The 21048-nt window shown below is 41.7% G+C and overlaps 1 protein-coding gene across 3 annotated transcripts in view; it reads right to left on the bottom strand.

Moving 5' to 3' along the window:
- The window catches only part of tpd52l1 (tpd52 like 1), a 46774-nt gene that overhangs the window by 2575 nt on the left and 23151 nt on the right, over positions 1–21048 (bottom strand). The window contains exons 4-6 of one of the 3 annotated variants that reach the window (XM_085997209.1): positions 14557–14658; positions 6008–6046; positions 2729–2789 (exon numbers count right to left, since the gene is read on the bottom strand). In XM_085997209.1, the coding sequence (XP_085853335.1) occupies positions 2729–2789; positions 6008–6046; positions 14557–14658 (202 nt within the window). Of the gene's footprint in view, positions 1–2728; positions 2790–6007; positions 6047–14207; positions 14241–14556; positions 14659–21048 lie in introns of all 3 variants that reach the window. The other 2 variants (XM_085997210.1, XM_085997211.1) reach the window with 2 other exon arrangements.

Consider the following 21048-nt stretch of genomic DNA (forward strand, 5'->3'; position numbering starts at 1 on the left):
ACACTGGTGCAGGATCTTTCACATGACTGACTATGAAACTTTAGACATGAGGGGAACACCGAGAATTCAGAACAGCCTCAAGAATTCTGATGTAGCAATTTATTATTTAAACTGCCGATTATCTTGAGTATAAAGTTTCCCTCTAGCATTATTGTTTGTCTCTATTCCACAATGAGTTTGAAATAAAAAGCTTGTGTAAATGACAAGTCTTACACAATTTTTTTTTTTTTTTTTTTTTTTTTTTTTTAAAAAGCACCTCTCCTGAAATTGTTTATACTTTGGCAATGTGTAGATACTGTAAGTATTTAACAGTCCTTTAACAATGACTCTGACCCTGTTCATGCAAAGAAACTAATATGGAATTAATATCATCACTCAGCCATTCCATCTCCTGTGGGCAGATTTTGCTGATTAACCAAATTTTTTAAATAGGCAGATCAATATCTTTTGGTATTTATTAGACCAAAACGACTTGCTGCAGGTCACATTGCGAGAGATGGACCTTTGTTTTCTGTAAATGCACCACCTGTCAGTGGATTATCTATTGTCAAAGGCAAGGAATTTAAACAGGATATACAGAAAAAACTATGAATGAGAAGGCTGGAGCTGTAGCTAGTCTCTGAAATCAATCTAGTCTTGGAAGCACAATTCTGCACTTAATAAAAACCAAAAGATTCCAGGTTCGATTCGCGATCCTTGCTCAGCAAGCTGAGTATAGGGCCACTATATATACCATCAGGAGGGCAAAAACAAAATCAGTCAGAATTCCCATTCTCAATTATTATTCAATGATTCTTAACAAATGTTCACAAGTGCACTTTCAGTAAGGATAGCATCAGACTGGACTTTTATGTCATCAAGGTAAATTGCCTATCAACACAGTGGATATGCTTACAAATTAAGAATGGCCACTTAGGCAATATATTGAGAGAGCATGTAGTGGCTGTGGAAGGACAACCAGCAAGAATCGAAGAGTAGAAAATTGCCAAAAATTATTTTGTAAGATTATTTTATAAACATTTTAAGCTACCCTCAATATTTCCATGTCCTGACCTTCTCAACATTATTTTAATAATTACAGGCTGGCTACATGCAAATGCTCTCCACAATGAATGAGTTTATATTCTCTGTATGTAAAGATTACATGCTTCAAGGGCAATAAACAATACTGATGTAAACCACTTTACACAGTGAGTTGTGAGGCTGTGGAGTTCACTTCCAGGGTTAGTGGTTGAGGCAGAAACTAAGTCAACATTCAAGATTAGATTGGACAAGTGGATGACGGAAAAGGGGATAGAATGATATGTGGATAGGGAAGATAAACTGATTAGGACTATTTGCTCAAATGAAATATAAACACCAACATGGACTGGTTGGGGTGAATGTCCCTTTTCTGTGTTGTAACTTCTACATATTTCTATGTCACATTTTTGCCACCTGCTGAGTGTTTTCTCCTTTGGTTTTCTATCTCCTCTTACAGACCACATCCTCCTCCACCTCTGAAGGAATAACCTGGGAAATGTTTTTTTCCTCAAGGAGGCATAATCCAAACATAAGAGCCAGAAAAAGTAGATTCACTATATCTAACGGCGATGAAACGTTCCCAAAGAGGCCTTCAACTCTGGGACCAGAGTTCAAAAGTAGCCCAGACATATAGGATGAAGTTAGAGCGTCCAGGCTGTAAATGGTGCCATAACAGTTATCTCTAACAATTGTTCCCTATCCTTCTCGAGTACACTTACAAACCATCATTTGTAAAAACCAATGTAAAATATTAATATCGCTGCCATAGCTTCATCCTGCACAATTAGACTGCCTCCTTCAACCCTCAGCTTTTCAACCCACAAACTATTCTCCTGCTTTTTATATGCTTATAAAAGCACTTACTCTTTCCTATTATGTTATCTACTAGTATTTTACACATTCTCTGAAAGTGTATTAATATCTTGTATTTTGTCACAGTCTTCCACAGTATTAACTGTACCCCCAATTTGGTATCATCCTCAAATTTTGAAATTGTACTTTCGATTCCTGATCACTGGACTATCAAATTAATTTTCCTTATCTGCAGGATGCTAGTTTAAATGCCCCATCAGAAATCTAAACTATACCCACTAGCCCTGGTGTCCTGTGAATTTACCCCCTACTAAACTACATTTAGTTCAATAGTAATATTTTAAACATTAATACACCAAAGACCCTCCATGGCAGCACAGCAAAGTCTGAAATCCGGATACGTGACATGCCTCCCCTTTGCCTTCTCCTTCCCCCTGCCTGGGTCCCATTCGTCCCCTGCTCTCTAGTCCGGCCTGACCTCAATATTGCACTTGGTCTCGACTCCTTTGGGGGGGGGGGGGGGGTAATTTTGACTTTGGATGATAATGTAAAACGGGAATATTGGATCAGCTGCCAGTTATATATCTCTCCCAATTTTCATTTCCCTTGAGACAAGTGACTAGTGTGTAAAATAAATTCAGAGATCCAAGATAAACTACATGTATAATACATCCTGTAATGTGGGGCTTCATTGCTTTAAATGCTACCGCACAGATCTGACATTATGAAATTTCAAATGTACTAAGGAAGATAAAAGGTGAAATTGAAATTATCACAGCTACAGTAATTCTAAATGCAATATAACCAGGTCAAACCAAAGTAATTGGATAGGTTTGTGAGGTATGACAGTGCCAACACATTCCACCATCAACTATGACAGCAAAATCTTTACCTTCAGAGTACTGACTGTAGTTTCCATCCGCTCTTCAAAGGATTTGAATGTAGGAGAATTTCTGTGGTAACAGGAAACATTGAATAATTTGTGTTCTTACAGTTTTATTAATTTCATATGTATATACAGTTAGAGTAAATGGCTCACACATTTCAGTACAGACTTTGAAAAAGTTAATAGGTTTACTAAGAATCTCTTATGCAAACTAGCCTGATGCAAGCACTTCCAATTTATATTGACAGAAAAAGCAGCACTGATTATGTATTCATTAATAAAAAAGTTGAATTCACTGATATTGAATTTCCAAACTATTGATGTAATAGTAAGTCAAACCACAGAGTGGATAAGTCGCTTGGTCCAGATGGCTTGCATCCCATGTTGCTAAGGGAATTGGGGGAGGAGCTAGCAGAAGGGCTTGCCATAATTTTCCAATCTTCCCTAGATGCAGGGGAGGTGCCTGAGGATTGGAAAATGGCAAATGTGACACCATTATTCAAGAAAGGGTGCAAGGACAATCCTAGTAACTACAGGCCGGTCAGTTTAACATCAGTAGAAACAATAATCAAAGAAAAAATTAACAGGCACTTGGAGAGGTTTAAGCTAATTCAGGAGAGCCAACACGGATTTGTAAAAGGCAGATTGAGTTTGACTAATTTAATTGAATTTTTTGATGAAGTAACGGAGAATTGACAAAGGAATGCAATGGATGTTGTCTACATGGATTTTAGGAAGGCGTTTGACAAAGTACCACATAGAAGGCTCATGGAATAGGTGGGTCAGTGGCAGCTTGGATAAGGAATTAGCTTAAGAACAGAAAACAGTGAGTTGTGGTAAATGGCTGGTTTTCAGACTGGAGGATGATAAGACAGTGCTGTTCCCCAAGGGTCAGTGCTGGGGCCACTTTTTTTTTTGATGTATATAAATGACCTGGATATTGGAATACAGAGTAGAATTTCTAAATTTGCCGATGACACTAAACTTGGGGGTGTGGTAAATAGTTACGATGCTACCAATCGACTGCAACAGGACATAGAAAGGGCTAGCAGAATGGGCAGATTGAATTTAATACAGAGAAGTGTGAGGTGATGCATTTTGGTAGAAGGAGCAGGGAGAGGCAATATATACTTAATGGCACAGTTTTAAAGAGTGCGCAGGGACAGAGGGGCGTGGGACGTGGGAGTTAATGTGCATAGGTCCCTGAAGGTGGCAGGACATATTGAGAGAGTGGTTAGCAAAGCATATGGGATCTTGGGCTTCATAAATAGAGGTATTGAGTACAAAAGTAGAGTAGTTATGCTGAACCTTTATAAAGCGCTGGTTAGACCACAACTGGAGTATTGCGTCCAGTTCTGGTCACCACACTTTAGGAAGGATGTGAAGGCACTTGAGAAGGTGCAGAGATTTACCAGAATGGTTCCGGGGATGGGGGATCTTAGCTACAAGGACAGGTTGGAGAAGCTGGATTTGTTTTCATTAGAGCAAAGGAGGTTGAGGAGTGATTTGATAGAGGTGTACAAGATTATGATGGGTCTGGATGGGCTAGACGGGGAAAGATTGTTCCCACTAATTGATGGTACAAGGACTAATGGGCACAGCTTTAAGGTTTTGGGCAAGAGATACAGGGGGGATGTGAGGAAAAACTTTTTTTATGCAGCGAGCGGTGAGGACCTGGAACTCGCTGCAGACGGAAGTGGTGGAAGCGGAGACACTCAATGTTTTCAAGGGGATAGGCACTTGAGGGAAATAAACTTACAGGGCTACGGGGATAGAGCGGGGGAATGGGACTTACTGGATTGCTCTACAGAGAGCTGGCATGGAAGCGATGGGCCGAATGGCCTCCTTCTGTGCCGTTATGACTCTGACTATGACATTCCAATGGCTCAAAATAATTTACTGCTTATTGAAGGGGTGCACATTACGTTCTCAAATTATAGGCACAAACAATAGAATTTACAGACATAGTTAATAAGAACAGAACACAAATTTCGCAACACACATGCAATAGGAACCCTGACTATGTTAACATACAGGATAGCAACCATAAGTTGCCCTGTTTGTAGTGTGCTTTCACCAACAGGAAGGAAGTAACAGCAGCCAAAAATCAAGGCTGTTGTCAACCCAAATGCTGATCACTCTTCATACTGTAAATTAAGCAGTTTTAGGATCATTTGCAAAGTACATTGGCTGCTGTACTGAACTGATAAATCCAGGAGATGATATAGTTCAAAAATTACTGTTGCCAATATTAGTAGACGAATGCTTAACATGTTTGTATGAAGTTCCTCTGTCCACTATTTTAGTGGAACTGTTAACTCATTTAAAATAAACTAATTAATGTCTACATTAAAATAGCAGAGGAATGTCCTATGAATGTGTTAGAGTTGTCTGCTAGTATCGCCAACAGAATTTCTAAGCTAATACTTCTTAAAAAAATACTCCTTATTCCCTCTCCCAGCTTAAGCACTTAATTGCAGAATCCATGGTAGTAGTAGGTGGTTTCAAAACTACTTCAGTGGAGGACCAGGAGAAAGGCAGTCGGACTAATCAAAGCCATATTTTCTGGTTGCTGTTGACTGTTTTTGCATCCATCCTAATTGGAAAAGTGCCTTTTCAAACCAACTAAAAAGCTGGGTTTGGTTTAAGTTGGCTTCTTGGATTTGTGATGCTCATAATGGCAAATGGGAAGCACTGGGAACTATGTATTTATTATGCTCCTGTTTGTTAGTATCAATGAGGTATAAGTTAAAATATATGTTTACTGTCTACAAATATTAATTCAGCTCTCTGACATCATTGGACCATGTAATTCCTCCAAGCCAGGTGCCCGATTGGAATAATTTTATTTTGATAAAATTACACAATGATTGTGAAAAAGATGTTGGAGGCAATCACAACTCTGTTTTGATTTTTTAAGAGGTACTGATGTCAACATTTAAGTTTAGGGGGAATAAACCTTAAAACTTTACAAAGTCCAATGTAAGCAAATTAACTTGCAACTCTAGTGCTGATCTGGTTTTATCTACCTTGATTGATAAGCACACATCTCCACAGAACCTGCACAGGATTTACCAGAAATCAATACCATCTTTACCAATTCACTGCTTTCTCAAATTTAAAACAAAAAATGTTGCCACGCCTTGGAGAAGGTTTCGAAAACATTTAGTTTATCCCCCAAATCATAAAATGCTTATGTATTTAACAATTAGTTAATGCAGTTCAAACAAATCTTAAAGCTAACACGTAACTATGTCTCAGTTCTGTCAACACACGTCACATTACCTCATAGCTGGCATGCTAATTGAATGCTGGACAGGGTAACTGGCACATGGAAGCATTAAGAAAAAACATTGAATGTGCTTAAGTCAAGCAGTAAGCGAAGAAAATAGGCCACCATTAAAACATTCATTAATCAAAGCTACTTAACATTTAGAATACAGGCAGTGACCACGTTAATATACAAGAAAACATTTTAAGCTGGTACCATAGATCTCAGGAGGAGGCCATTGTGTCTGTGCCGGCTCTTTGCTGGAGCAATCCAAAACTAATCCCACTGCCCCACTCTCTCCCTATAGCCCTGTAGTAAGATGACCACTTGTCACCAAATTTCCAGACAAAGGTAATAGTCTTTCCCTATTCACTATTAAAACACTTCACAATTTTAAAGCTCTATTAAATCTCTTTTTAGCCTACTCTGCTCCCGTGGAAATAGTCTCCTCATAACTATTGTTTCCCATTCCTGGTATTATCCTGATGAATCTATGGCTTTAATGTCCTTTTAATAATGGTGCACCCAATAATAATGGTATTTGACCCCAAGATGAGCTTCTGACCACATATCTGTGCCATCACTAAGACCACCTGCTTCCACCTCCGTAACATTGCCCGACTCCGCTCCTGCCTCAGCTCGTCTGATGCTGAAACCCTCATCGACGCTTTGTCACCTCTAGACTTGACTATTTCAACGCACTGCTGGCCGACCTCCCATCTTCCACCCTCCATAAACTTAAGGTCATCCAAAACTCTGCTGCCCGTATCCTAACTCGCACTAAGTCCCGTCCACCCATCACCCCTGTGCTCGCTGACCTACACTGGCTCCCGGTTGAGCAACACCTTGATTTTAAAATTCTCATCCTTGTTTTCAAATCCCTCCACAGCCTCACCCCTCCCTATCTCAGTCACCTCCTCCAGCCCTACAACTCAGATATTTGCATTCCTCCAATTCTGGCCTCTTGTGCATCCCCGATTTTAATTGCTCCAGCATTGGCGACTGTGTCTTCAGCTACCGAGGCCCTAAGCTCTGGAATTCCCTCCCTAAACCTCTCCGCCCCTCTATCCACCTTTAAGATGCTGCTTAAAACCTATCTCTTTGACCAATCTTTTTGTCATCTGCCCTAATATCTCAAGTGGCTCGGTCTCAAATGTTGCTTGATAACACTCCTGTGAAATGCCCAGGGGACGTTTTACTACGTTAAAGGGAAGTTGTTGTTGTTTATATTTTTATTCTACTCAGTGGCAATATGGAGTAAGGTACGACCGCAATCTAGCAGCCCCATGACACATGATAATGAACTTCATGAAATCTCCAGATTATTAAATCGTAACCAAAGTTTGCAAAAATCTGAAAACGATAATTTTACAGAATCCTTTAATGTTTTGTAAAGGGATAAAATAAAGACGTAAATACAAGTTTTTTCCTGATAGAAAGTTGAAAACAAAACTCAAACAGTACATGTGATTTGTTTGTGCTCAAGGCAAGGGGAAAATGCTGGTGAATGGAACACTTTCTACTTCAGACACTCAGGCCCCGATTTTAACCCCCCACCCTCGATGGGCAGGAAAAGGTCGGGCGATGGGATAAAATCCCCCAAATCAAGACCAGCTCTGGCACATTGGTCATTGGACCCAGAAGGAGAAGGACAAGGTGGGGGAGAAAGAGCGCTGCACTATTGTTATCAGCAATGCGCTGAGCAGATCCCCCAAGAATGCTAATTGTTGGCATGTATACCTCAGGGACCCGGGTTGAAATCCAGGCTCGGCTATTGGGGAGAAAGTTTCTTGTGTTCTGGCTGTAAGGGTCCGACGTGAAATTAATTCTTTTTTTAATTCACTCTCAGGATGTGGACGTCACTAGTAAAGCAAGCATTTGTTGCCCTGTAAAGGCAGTGCTGGGCCACCTTCTTGAACTGCATAACGATTTAATTTCCTAGGCAGTTAAGAGTCAATCACGTTGGTGTGGGACTGGAGTCACATATAGACCAGACCGAATAACAATGGCAGGTTTTGTTCCTTAAATGGACATTAGTGAACGAGATGGGTTTTTTACGATAACCTACCTTCACTGATACCAGCTTTTTATTTCCAGCTTTTTAAAAATTGCATTCAAATTTTTAAACTACCCCACAGTAGGATTTGAAGTCAAGTTCTCTGGATTACTAGTCCAGTAACATAATAACTACACTACCGTACCCATATGAATGATGATTAATACGAGCTTCTTCCTGACAGAACACATTAATACACCAACAATGTATGGTTAATGCCAGGATTTTTCCCTTCTCATACTGTATACTGTACAAGTAAAAATACCATCAATTTTCCTACCTAAAAGAGTGTGATATTGATGCCGAAGTGAGGATGGCAGAACAAGGAAATGGTTATTAGACAAACAAGCACATACCATTGGAATAATATTAATCTCCCTATTACAAAAGGTGATAATGTGAAAGTGGTTAGCACACTTAATTTAATCAGTACCCTGTAAAACTCCACATGACCAGCAACAGTTATGTCAGCTGTCATGACCAGGAATGCATTAGTAGTACCACTTCTCCCCTTTCTCTTTCATACAGTTCTTGCCGGGCTATGCACTTCCTGAAGCCAATAGAGCAGGGGACAACCCTCTTCCAAGGTTGCACTTGTGTTGCTCCTCAGCTGGCAATTTGGAAATGCCCGACAGAAACCTGGCAACAATATCCAGTTTCCTCTCGCTCTTCCTTTCCCTCCTCCACCTCCTACTGAACAGAAGCTAGGCTGACCTATAGTGCTCTTACACAACACATGCAAGAGGCTTATATTATGATGAATATTAATGTTAATGATATGGAAATGAGCACAGCATGATCCCCTGGTTTTCTCACAGGGAAAAGGCTGTACACTAAGATCACGTTCATAAAGTAAGTAATCAGGGTCAGGTGTATCCTCGGCTGACAGGAAGTATTTGGAGCATTAAGAAAATTGGGGTGAAATGCTATAGTATTTATGGGTTTCGATGTATGGTTGGGTCCAATGGAGGTGCTCCTTTATTTGACAAGAGTATTGGGCAATGTTCCCTCTAAGCTGCACCGCTCTCTGCCGGTCCTGTGCAGCCCGGGACCGGCTTTTTCAATGTTAAGTTTTGCGCATGCGCAATACTGTGAAGGGGCCGCACCCCCCCCAAAAAAATAGGGGGAATATTGGTAATGGGCAACCATGTAGATGATATAGCGTCAATCCAGTTTCTCGTGGAATTGGTATGCCATGGAGGTTTCAGAGTCTCAATTAAATGTATTGTCTATTGTGGAGTGACTGAGTCCTTGTGCTTTCAACTATTGTATCTCCTGGTTGAACTTGCCTCTACTAGTGGTTGTCGCCTTCCTTCTCCTGCCTACTCCATGGAAATGCCCCTTTTCAGGGTAAAGCTGTGCAAAATGCAGCAAGCAAGAATCATTTTGGACATCTTGGCTAGGGTGTACTCCATGCTTTTGTGGATCCTGCCATTTCCTCCTTCAGAACCAGCCAAGAGGGAAGACGTTTGAGAGATCCATAAATCATACTTGGAGCTCGATTACTTCCTTCAGCTCACACCCATAGATGGCAGCTGAGATGCAAATTTTAGAAGGCGTGCAACCAAGGGCACCATGAAGTAAATTGCTGGATCAACATGCAGATATTTGAAGCAAGAAAACTCCCTTTTAAGGAAATGTAACTAACATGGTTGAATAGACCAACCATCCAGCAGCCATTTAATATTGACACTAAGCTCCAGCACTGCTGTTTAGATGCAAAGACCACATTATGGGGTGAAGATCTTGAACGTTATTTTTGAGACCTTAAATAGCAGCACATACCTGTCCGGCAGGTCCTCAACGCCAAACATTGCTCCTGATCACATTGCATACAATAGCACACATAGGTCCACAGTGCCCAATAATATGGGTTGTCGGAACCGATGCTCATCAGCACTACTGATATCAAACATAGCATTAAGGGCCCCATAGTTACTGTTGTAACTTCTTGTACAAAATGTGCATTCTTTTGCATTGAAAACAGTTCCAAATTCAAGGTACATATTAATGATTTTTTAGATCTTTATTCTTGCCTACCATGTGGCTTCTCCCCTGTTGTAGCAACTCCTATATCAGGCTTCAGATGGCCTATTTAGCACTTACAGTAACACAGTAAACAATACTTATCAGGTTCTAACAAACTTGCAAAACTACTTTATGATAGCTTAACTTTGTAAAGACTAAGTTCTCCATTAATGGTACACTTTTGTTGCAGAGTTTATTTTTCAGTCCTTTTAATGAAAGGAATCAAATTTACCTCCAGTCTTTTTCAGACAATTACCTGAGCTCAACAGACAGACGGGCTGCACAAACACAATGCAAGAATTTTTGTAGTGATTAGTGCTGCCAACATACTGCTTGCTCCTTCACTGGTATCATCTCATCCTATATGAATGTCATCAGAACTGGCAATCGATTGGTCAAATTAATCAGTAAATTTATAACAATCACATGCATTAAGAGCACTGAAATCATTCATAAAATGTTTATTCTCTTAAACAATATATGACAGAATAAGACCTTTTAAAATCAGGATTATACAAATAATATGAGTTTCTCAACTGATAACAAAGAACCTTGCTATTAATGTAAAATACAACTCTCAATTCTGAGGGGAAAATTATCTTCAGATAATTAACTGCTTCAATATTGTTTAAGAAACACTTCAGCTCCACAGATGAATTAGTGGTAAAGACACTGCCATACAAACCAAGGCGGCCCCAAGTTTGATCCCTGTACTGTGTTGAGTTAGCTGATCTCAGTTGGGGCAGAGGGAGGGGACTACAATTGGCTGCACTCCTAGGAAATCTAAGGGAGAAATGGGCCTGGGTCCCCATGCCCGATTGTTATTAAGTGATCCTTGACGGAAGTGCCTTTGAGTGAGGGCAGAATTGGGCTCAGGGGTTTTGTATTCCACAATCAAACATTGTATTTCCTGTCAAGGCTCACACATGAATAACAAGCAGTTGGGTGAGATATCAGGGGACATCAGCCACATGTGGAATGGGAGTCAACATCTTCAGGAAAGATGTTGAGAAAACTGGAAAGATGGAAAAAAAATCCAGTGCCCCACTGCTCATACATCAATGCCTGCTTAAGGTATGAAAGCTGTGGTTAACACTTTAAAAATTCTGGCCTAATCCACTATTGTAAGTATAGTTTTTGACACATATCATTGCTTTAAACATCTCTAAAGCCTTTGATGGGATCTGACACTATGCCCTTCTAAATATCACCATTATATGGCCTCTTAGCAAAGCTACATTCATAGCTATCTAATTTCAGATCAATCTGACTCTGCACTGCTGGTAGGGAGCCTCACCCACCAGGAGCACAGATCAGAAATTTTGGCTATCTTTGCCATCCCAAATGCTCAACCACTCAACCAGTGGTCTCACTGCAGGGCACTACTGATCCAGCCAGTGGCGACAGACTGATTTGGCTCTGGATTTCCAGAACTTAATGGTCAGAAAATTGTGCAAAGCACTTGCCCGAATTTCCGATGTGCACGCAAGACAGGTGAAGCTCTCTGCCAGCAGTGCATTAACCTTTGTAGCAATCTGCTGTGATCCTAAACCTCTTTTCAAAAGTAGACAGCAGTCTCTGGAGGACTACAAACTAGTCTGGGAGAAAGAAAACTTTTGCCGAGATGGTCGAAACAAGGCAGCTATCAAGAGTTAATTCATTAATTCCACGCTCCCAGTGATGAGCTATGTTCATAAATGTGTTTTAGAGGGTTGGGGCTACAGTGTTGTTGCCCTCATGGGGAGCGTGGGATCAGTAAATTTATCAGTAACTTGTCCTATTTGGGAGCTAGTTGAGATTTCTCAAACTTGACAATGAAGCCAAGTTTCTGGAATGCAGTGAGTACCTGCTGGGCTGCTACCCAAGTGATCTTTTGACGAGGACAAAGACAAGGCAGTCATCTAAATGTGCAAGCATCCTGAGCAACAACTGTGATGCTTCAAAGACACAGTTTCTTCATATTTCTCACACATTTAACCAACAATTATCATCTCTTAACTTTGATGGTTCAGCCTTAGTCCTTCATTAGTTGACATTCTTGGCCTCACTATCTTCTCTGACCTTGATTGGCACTTTCACATCTTCTCCATTGCTAAAGCTGCCTCCAAGAAGTTCATGCTAAACACTTTTCCACTCAACAACGGTCAACTCTCCATCAAGTCCAAGCCCATCTAAGACTTGACTATTCCTCCCATATCTGGAAAGGCTCTGCTGGTATTTCTCTCGCACTCCTGAACAGGATACAAGGAAAAGTTTATCATCTGATCCTTACCTCTAGCTTCAATCTCTCTTACTTTACTGCACTGTTTCTTTTTTCTATTTTATTGATACTATTATGATGGAAGGAACCATTCATCATGGTTCAAATACAGAGCATCGCTGCACTGCATCTTTTTTGAATGCACAATAATGCTTGAAAAGACATGCGTGAATGAGGAATTTTTACCATGCCAGGAACTGTTCTCCATGAGATGAAACCAATTGTTAAGATAATTGTTGTCATAGTTTAAAAAAAAGTTATTTCTAAACCTTGTATTTTTACCATTAGCTCCATGTTTTGTTTTGTACTTGAAGATATATTATATGGTCTTATGTTAAAAAAAGTTAAGAGCTGAAAGTAGTAAACAGCTGCAAGGAAAAGCACATGAAATAGTTGGATGTTCAAAATAGACACTTTAAAAGACTTGCATTAACATATGTCTGAGAAATATCACAGCACATCACAAATTATTTTTTCAAGTGCAGTCACTATTGCTATGTAGTGAAAGTGCATATACCAGGGGTTTTACAATGCCACGAGAGCCAATCACAGCAATGTTATACTTTCACTGGTGATCTAATTACACTTTGTACACTGTATGCCAAAGGTCAATACTTCCTAAAAACAAATCCGTTCCTCCAACTATTATGATTTGAGCTGCTTCACCCAAAAACTGTTTTCACTTTGTGACTCCAGGAATCTCCACAGGTACAATAATGTGGAAGGGGTCCACATATTAATGTTTTTGGAATATTCCAATAATTAAATGCACACCCTGCCACCTAAGTGTGCAATGGGACTCTATTTTTAAACGAGTTATTTCTATTTTAAACAGTCTAGTTTGCCAGTCCTGATAGATGAAAAATTCATCGGGGAAGGAAAAAGGAGCTTATGTCAGGTAACATAACTCCCCTGAAGGCTTTGTAAACGTATCCAGTGAGTAACTGAGCCACACAGACTAGTGAGGTTCCAGGTTTGATCTCCGGTTTATGATGAGTTGGCTGATCTCAGCCAGGTGCAGCAGTTGTGATGCTACTATTGGCCTCTGTACCCAAGGTTAAGCAGAGGAAAATCAGTGCAAATTCCTACACCTGATCAATAACCAGTAGCCCTGCTGGAAATATCCTTGCCCTTGTGGGAGTTCTAGGGGAAGTCCAAAATTAGGTTCAGTTGTGATGCTGCCCCTTCCCCCACCTTCACTATCAAAGCTCACATGTGAATCATGGAGACAAGGATGAGTTACTCAAAGGCGTCTGGCATCTGTGCAATTGTACCTCAGGAGGAGGGAGGGAAGAAAACTGGTGGAGTAAACTGGCAAAAAGAAAACATTGTTATAAAAAGTGAAAATGCTGGAGAAACTCATATTCAAGGCAAAAGGATATTCAAGGCCCATTACCATCTCCTTTTGCCTTGAATATCTCAATGTCTCTTAACCTCTTCCACGTTCCATCCTATCACAGACCTTCCCTTTTGTTCTTTCATCCCCTCCCCCCTTTCCCAGCTTCTTCACTTTCTTAAAAATCTGTTCCATTTCCTGCTTTTTTGCAGTTCTGACGAAAGGTCATCAACCTGAAACGTTAACTCGGTTTCTCTCTTCACAGATGCTGCCTGATCTGCCGAGTTTCTCCAGCATTTTCTCTTTTTATTTTAGATTTCCAGCATCTGCAGTATTTTCTTTTTGTATTAGAAAACATTGTTATCCTGGTCAACATTCCCCATATATCACGTCCACTTCTTGTAGTCAACCCTTTGTATATGCACCAGCTCATTAACCAGAATGAGAATGTGGAATTTTGTGTCAAACATGCCTTTCCACATTGATATCTTAAAGACAAATCAAATCAAAATATAAAAACTATTTTAATCTCACCTGTTTGGGAGCAGAAGACTGAAGTAATAAGCGCTACAGCAAAATAGTTAATCAGTTGTAGATCTCAAACAGCACAGATAGTACAGTAAAAGAATGCAATCATTGGAATAATACATTTGTAAACATGAAGAGGTCGATATATTTGTAGATACCACAGACTTCATTATAGAGCTATTTTTGGAAGTTATACACAAAAAGCATATTGTAAAGGAGATTTTCTTTACATGGGTTCTGCACTAATCACTTAATATTGAAGGTTGTGGAATATAGAATGAAGGGTCTAGTGTATGTGCTACATAAAAGTACTGTATTCAGGAATTGAGTCAGAATTGCAATTACTTTTACTTACTTCATCTCTCCTAGTTTCTTGCTAAGCGTAGAGCTTACATTATTTAAAGCTGCTGATGCCTTCTGTCCAGTGTTATTAAGGGACTCCTGTGTTTTTTTGTAGCTGTGGAAAGAAACAAACAATTTAGACATGAAAGAGTAGCTACTAAAGGAGAGGAGAGCTTAGTCTTCTGTAGAATTATATTTTAATGAAGGGTATAGCTTTGAATGTTACATAAGAACATATGAAAAAGGCCAGAAGGCAGCCAGCTGGTCTATCCCATTCAGTCATGTTGCACCTAACATGGCCCTCAATGTTCCCCACCCACCAGCAGCTCTCCTGAGAGAGGCAAAAAAAGTTTTAAAAAGCCATGGCCAATTCAGGGGGCAAAAAGAGTTCTGGGAAATTCCTCTCCGTCCCCCAAAGGCTATCCAAAACAAGTTCCAGGACATAACCTGTGGAGTTTGCACATTCTCCCCGTGTTTGCGTGGGTTTCCTCCGGGTGCTCCGGTTTCCTCCCACAGTCCAAAGATGTGCGGGTTAGGTTGATTGGCTATGATAAATTGACCCTTAGTGTTAGGGGGATTAAATACGTGGGGTTACGGGGATCGGGTGGGATATGTGTCGGTGCAGGCTCGATGGGCCGAAATGGCCTCTATCTGCACTGTGGGGTTTCTGTGATTCTGTGATAACCGTGACCACGAAATGTGTCACCCAACATCCCAACCTAGCTTTTGTACGCAACAGCACCAGACCCCTCCAGGAACTCGTCCAGCTCCCTTCTGAATGTTTGCAGTGAAACTGCACTCTCTGCATAAGTCAGAAACTTATTCCACGTCCAACGATTAGGTTACAGTCATGCACCGTTATAGTTCACACCGAGTTTCATTATTTATAAGCCTATTTTGTGGGTAATTATGTCTTACAAAAACGTATTTAAAAAAACAAACAACTGCGCAGTAAATATGTAGAGGAAAAAAAACCCTCACCAATGTAAACCTTTTAATGAGATCAAACAAGCACCCAGAGCTCAGCAGTAAGCTAATCACAAACTTATTTATGGATCAGCAGTCTGACAGTTATTAAACTTGATCTACCTGGCCTTCTCTGGGTCAGTGCACTTACAGCTCAAGTTTACTGACTTCAATAAGCTCGCTCACAGTCACATGTAGATTTCTCTCCATGGCAACAATGATCTGCACAGGGAGAAGCCGGTCATACTGTGTTGTGGGTGAACACAAGGTCTGACTGAATATTGCATCACATGAAGTCTGGATCAGCTAACTTACTAGTTAAAAAAAAGAATGACAGTTACCCATCCATTGTGTGAGCACCCACAAAAATGTTACGTTCAATTTATAAATAGGATTGATAAGCCAAAAGGTTCAGAGTTTCAGAATTGAAACAAATGTAAACCGATATTTGGTATTCCATTTTATCATTGTCATGTTTTGGGATATTCAACATTTTACCATTGAAGAGGGGCTTGGCATAATTGATATTAAAATGTGCTTTTAAGTTAAAGCTTTCTTTCAAGGGGTTTGATTCACAGGACTAGGCTCGGCCAACAGATCCCACGATTTCATGCGGTTATCAGATTTTTGTCTGACTGGGGCTGGCCATGAGCATTTTGTCTTAAACATTCATTTGCGTGTTGTTTTTGTTGCTGTACGCTAATGAAAAGCAAGTTGTGCAATGACCGCACCGTTTTCCTTTCTGTATCTGACATTGGACCGGAATTTGCAGCAATAGGAATAGGAATAGGAGGATGGAGCAGATGAATGCGTGGCTAAAGAGTTGGTGCAGGAAGGAGGGCTTTAGTTTCCTGGATCTGCTTCTGGGGAAGGTGGGGCCTGTACAAGTCGGACGGGTTGCACCGGAATGGGACCAACATCCTTGCGGGGAGGTTTGCTAGTACTGTTGGGCAGGGGTTTAAACTAACTTGGCAGGGGGGTGGGATATGGAGTGGAGCTATAGTAGGGGGTGATGCACAGCCAAATATAGAGGAAAAAACAAGTCAGCCTGGAAGGCAGAGCAAATATGTAACGGCACAAGGGAGTATGGCAAGGCTGGATGGCATTTATTTTAATGCAAGGAGTCTTGCGAGTAAGGCAGATGAATTGAAGGTGTTGACGAACACATGGGAGTATGATATTGTTGCTATCACAGAGACATGGTTGAGGGAGGGGCAGGACTGGCAGCTCAATATTCCGGGATATAGAATCTTCAGGCAAGATAGAAGGGGGGTGTAAAAGAGAAGGGGGTGTTGCAATATTAATCAAGGAGTGAATTACTGCAGTAAGGAGGGATGATATCTTAGCAGGTTCCTCTAATGAGGCCATATGGGTAGAACTAAAAACCAAAAAGGGGGCAAGCACTTTGCTGGAAGTGTACTATAGGCCCCCAAACAGTCAGGGGGAGATAGAAGAACAGATATGTAGGCAAATCTCAGAAGTGTAGAAATAATAGGGTAATAATAGTAGGGGATTTCAACTTCCCCAATATTAAGTGGGATAGTCAGAGCGTGAAAGGCTTAAGAGGGTGCAGAATTCTTAAAGTGCATCCAGGAGAACTTTTTGAGCCAGCATGTAGAAAGTCCTACAAGAGATGGGGCGGTACTGGACCTAATTCTAGGGAATGTAGCCGGGCAAGTGGTAGAAGTGTCAGTAGAAGAACATTTTGGTGACAGCGACCATAATTCGGTGAGATTTAAGGTAGTCATGGAAAAGGACAAAAGATGGACCGGAAATAAAAGTTCTAAATTGGGGGAAGGCCGATTTTAATATAAGGCAGGATCTGGCCAAAGTGGACTGGGATCAGCTACTTGTAGGAAAATCCACATCAGAGCAGTGGGAGTCTTTCAGAAAGGAGAGAGAGTACAACGCCAACATGTTCCCGTAAAGGTCAAGGGTGGGAACAACAAGCCCAGGGAACCCTGGATGTCAAGGGATATACAAGAATGGATTAGGAAAAAAAGGGAGGCTTTTGGTAGATACAAAGGACTAAAAACAGTGGAAGCCCTAGAGGAGTATAGAAAGTGCAGGGGGGTACTTAAAAAAGAAATTAGGAGAGTGAAGAGGGGGCATGAAAAAACACTGGTGGGCAAAATAAAGGAAAATCCCAAAGTGTTTTATAAGTATACTAGCTGGTGGAGCCCGGCTTTGCCAGGGCTATTTTGGGCCGGGCGGTTTAAATCGAGTCCCAGGCTTTGGGGCCTGTCTGTCTGTCCCTTTGTGAATCTGCTGCCGGGCAACATTTCTACCTTTGAATAGCTTCAAAGATGAAAGTGAAAGTACTTATAAAACATTTTTGGTAAATGTGATGTTATTTTTAAAAGAGATACTAACTTTTTAGAAGCTGCATTAGCAGATTTTGAGCTGGAAGTAGTGAAGCAATGGCTGCCCGATGCCCGAGTTGAAAAGCATTAGTCCCACCCACAGACGCAGTGATTGGCCAACCATCAGGCGACTGAACTGTAGGATTGGTCAATCATGACGGCACAGGATTGGTCGACCTTGACGTCAGTCAATCAATGCTATTAGCAGATAATGAGTTTAATTTTGAAGGTTTTTTGCATAACGCGCGAACAATTTTAGTCCGACCGAAAAGTAAATACGCTTATGACTGTTCTGGAATCGTCAGCTTTCTTTCGACGTAACGCACGTGTAGGTACGCTCTATAACTTTCGAGTTTATTCAAGACAGACAGACAGACAGACGAATGACAGACAGAAGTATCCTTTTATATATATAGATTATAAGGGCAAGAGGATAACCAGGGAAAGAGTAGGACCCATTAGGGACCAAAGTGGCAATCTGCGTGTCGAGCCGGAAGATGTAGGTGAGGTTTTAAATGAATATTTTGCATCTCTGTTCACTATGGGGGAAGGACGATGTAGGCATAGAAATCAGGCAGGGGGATTGTGATATACAGATTGACTATCCCTTATCCGAAAACCTTGGGACCAGCTGTGTTTCGATTTTCGGAAATTTTCGGATTTCAGAAGGTATTATTTCAGACTGGGAAACTCTGAACATTAAATTAATTTGGTAATTAGTATTTGTATTTAATATAAATTTTAAAAGTTCAGGCTACCTCTTGCGACTGTTCCGTGTCTCATTCCCCTTCCTGCTTCTCTGTGCTGCCGCTCCCAGTCTGTTTACAGCTCCCCCTGCTCTGTGTTTCATTCCCCTTCCTGCTTCTCTGTGCTGCCGCTCCCAGTCTGTTTACAGCTCCCCCTGGCTCCATGTTTCATTCCCCTTCCTGCTTCTCTGTGCTGCCGCTCAGTCTGTTTACAGCTCCCCCTGCTCCGTATCTGAATTCCTTGACTTAGCGGGGGTCTGGGGCTCGACTGCCACCACCAGTTGTGGGAAAGCCGGATATCGGCTGACTCCTACGCTAAGCTGGCCTGCAAATCACGTCAGAAAAGCATCGGCCGCGTCGGGTCATGTTTGGTGCCACTCGGGTTATGTCGTGCGCATGACTTACGCTCCACAAAAAAACTTTCGGTTTTCAGTTTTCAGAAGTGCGGATAAAGGATAGTCTACCTGTACTTGAACAAATTAGCATTGAGAGGGAGGAGGCACTAGCGGTTTTAGCGGGCTTAGAAGTGGATAAATCTCCAGGCCCAGACGAGATGTATCCCAGGCTGTTGTGTGAAGCAAGGGAGGAGATTGCAGGGGCTCTGACAAATTTTCAGAACCTCTCTGGCCACAGAGGAGGTGCCAGAGGACTGGAGGACAGCTAGCGTAGTACCATTATTCAAGAAGGGTAGTAGGGATAAACCAGGGAATTACAGACCAGTGAGCCTAACATCAGTGGTAGGGAAATTATTGGAAAAAATTCTGAGGGACAGAATTAGTCTCCACTTGGAGAGGCAAGGATTAATCAAGGATAGTCAGCATGGCTTTGTCAGGGGGAGATCATGCCTAACCAATTTGATTGAATTTTTTGAGAGGGTGACTAGGTGCGTGGATGAGGGTAGTGCAGTTGATGTAGCCTACATGGACTTCAGTAAGGCTTTTGACAAAGTCCCGCATGGGAGACTGGTCAAGAAGGTAAGAGCCCATGGGATCCAGGGCAATTTGGCACATTGGATCCAAAACTGGCTTAGTGGCAGGAGGCAGAGGGTGATGGTCGAAGGTTGTTTTTGTGACTGGAAGCCTGTGTCCCGTGGTGTACCGCAGGGATCGGTGCTAGGTCCTTTGCTGTTTGTAGTGTACATTAATGATTTAGATATGAATGTAGGAGGTATGATCAGTAAGTTCGCAGATGACACGAAAATTGGTGGAGTGGTAAATAGCAAGGAGGGAAGCCTCAGACTACAGGACGAGTTGGTTAGATGGACAGAACAGTGGCAAATGGAATTTAACCCTGAAAAGTGAGGTGATGCATTTGGGAGGACTAACAAGGCAAGGGAATACACAATGAATGGTAGGACCCTAGGAAGGACAGAGGATTAGAGGGACCTTGGTGTGCATGTACATAGATCTCTGAAGGCAGCAGGACAGGTAGGCATATGGGATACTTATATTCTATGCCTCGGCAAATGAAGGCAAGAGCAGTGAGATTATGATGGAGCTGTACAAAACGCTAATTAGGCCACAGCTGGAATGCTGTGTGCAGTTCTGGTCACCACACTATAGGAAGGATGTGATTGCATTGGAGAGGGTGCAGAGGAGATTCACCAGGATGTTACCTGGGCTGGAGCGCTTCAGCTATGAAGAGAGACTGGACAGGCTGGGGTTGTTTTCCTTAGAGCAGAGAAGGCTGAGGGGACACCTGGTTGAGGTGTACAAAATTATGAGGGGCATAGATAGGGTAGATAGAAAGGAACTTTTCTCCTTAGTAGCGGGGTCAATAACCAGGGGGTATAGTTTCAAGGTAAGGGGCAGGAGGTTTAGAGGGGTTTTGAGGAAAAACTTTTTCACCCAGAGGGTGGTTGGAATCTGGAACTCACTGCCTGAAGGGGTGGTAGAGGCAGGAATCCTCACCACATTCGAGAAGCATTTAGATGAGCACTTGAAACGCCATAGCATACAAGGCTACAGACCAAGTGCTGGAAAATGGGATTAGAATAGACAGGGCTTGATGGCCGGCGCGGACACGATGGGCCGAAGGGCCTCTTTCTGTGCTGTATAACTCTGACAGCTGAAGATACAGGTCAGAAGTCAGATGAAGCATCTATCCAGATGGCCTCAGACAATGGAGGTTACAAAACATCCAGAAAAAATTGCATTCTAGGAATTGGAATGTCTCATCCTTCCAAGTCTGCAGAGAAAGGCAGGCAAGGCCCAGGGCAGTCTACCTTAACAGCAAGCCTTGGTCTGAATCAGCAATAAGGTTGCCCAAAAGCAAATGCTACTTAGCCCACTAATGGGACAGAATGGTGCATTTTTATCATTTACGGGGGGGGGCGGGGACTGAGGTTAATTTGAAGCAAGGTGGGCACTGCTAGAACTGTTGCTCTGTATGTTCACTTACTGACTAAAATAAAGCAGTTTAACAATTTGA

Source organism: Somniosus microcephalus, chromosome 9, assembly GCF_052327205.1.
Source record: "Somniosus microcephalus isolate GS21.2 chromosome 9, FLI_Smic_1.0, whole genome shotgun sequence".
NCBI classification, from domain to species: Eukaryota; Metazoa; Chordata; class Chondrichthyes; order Squaliformes; family Somniosidae; genus Somniosus; species Somniosus microcephalus.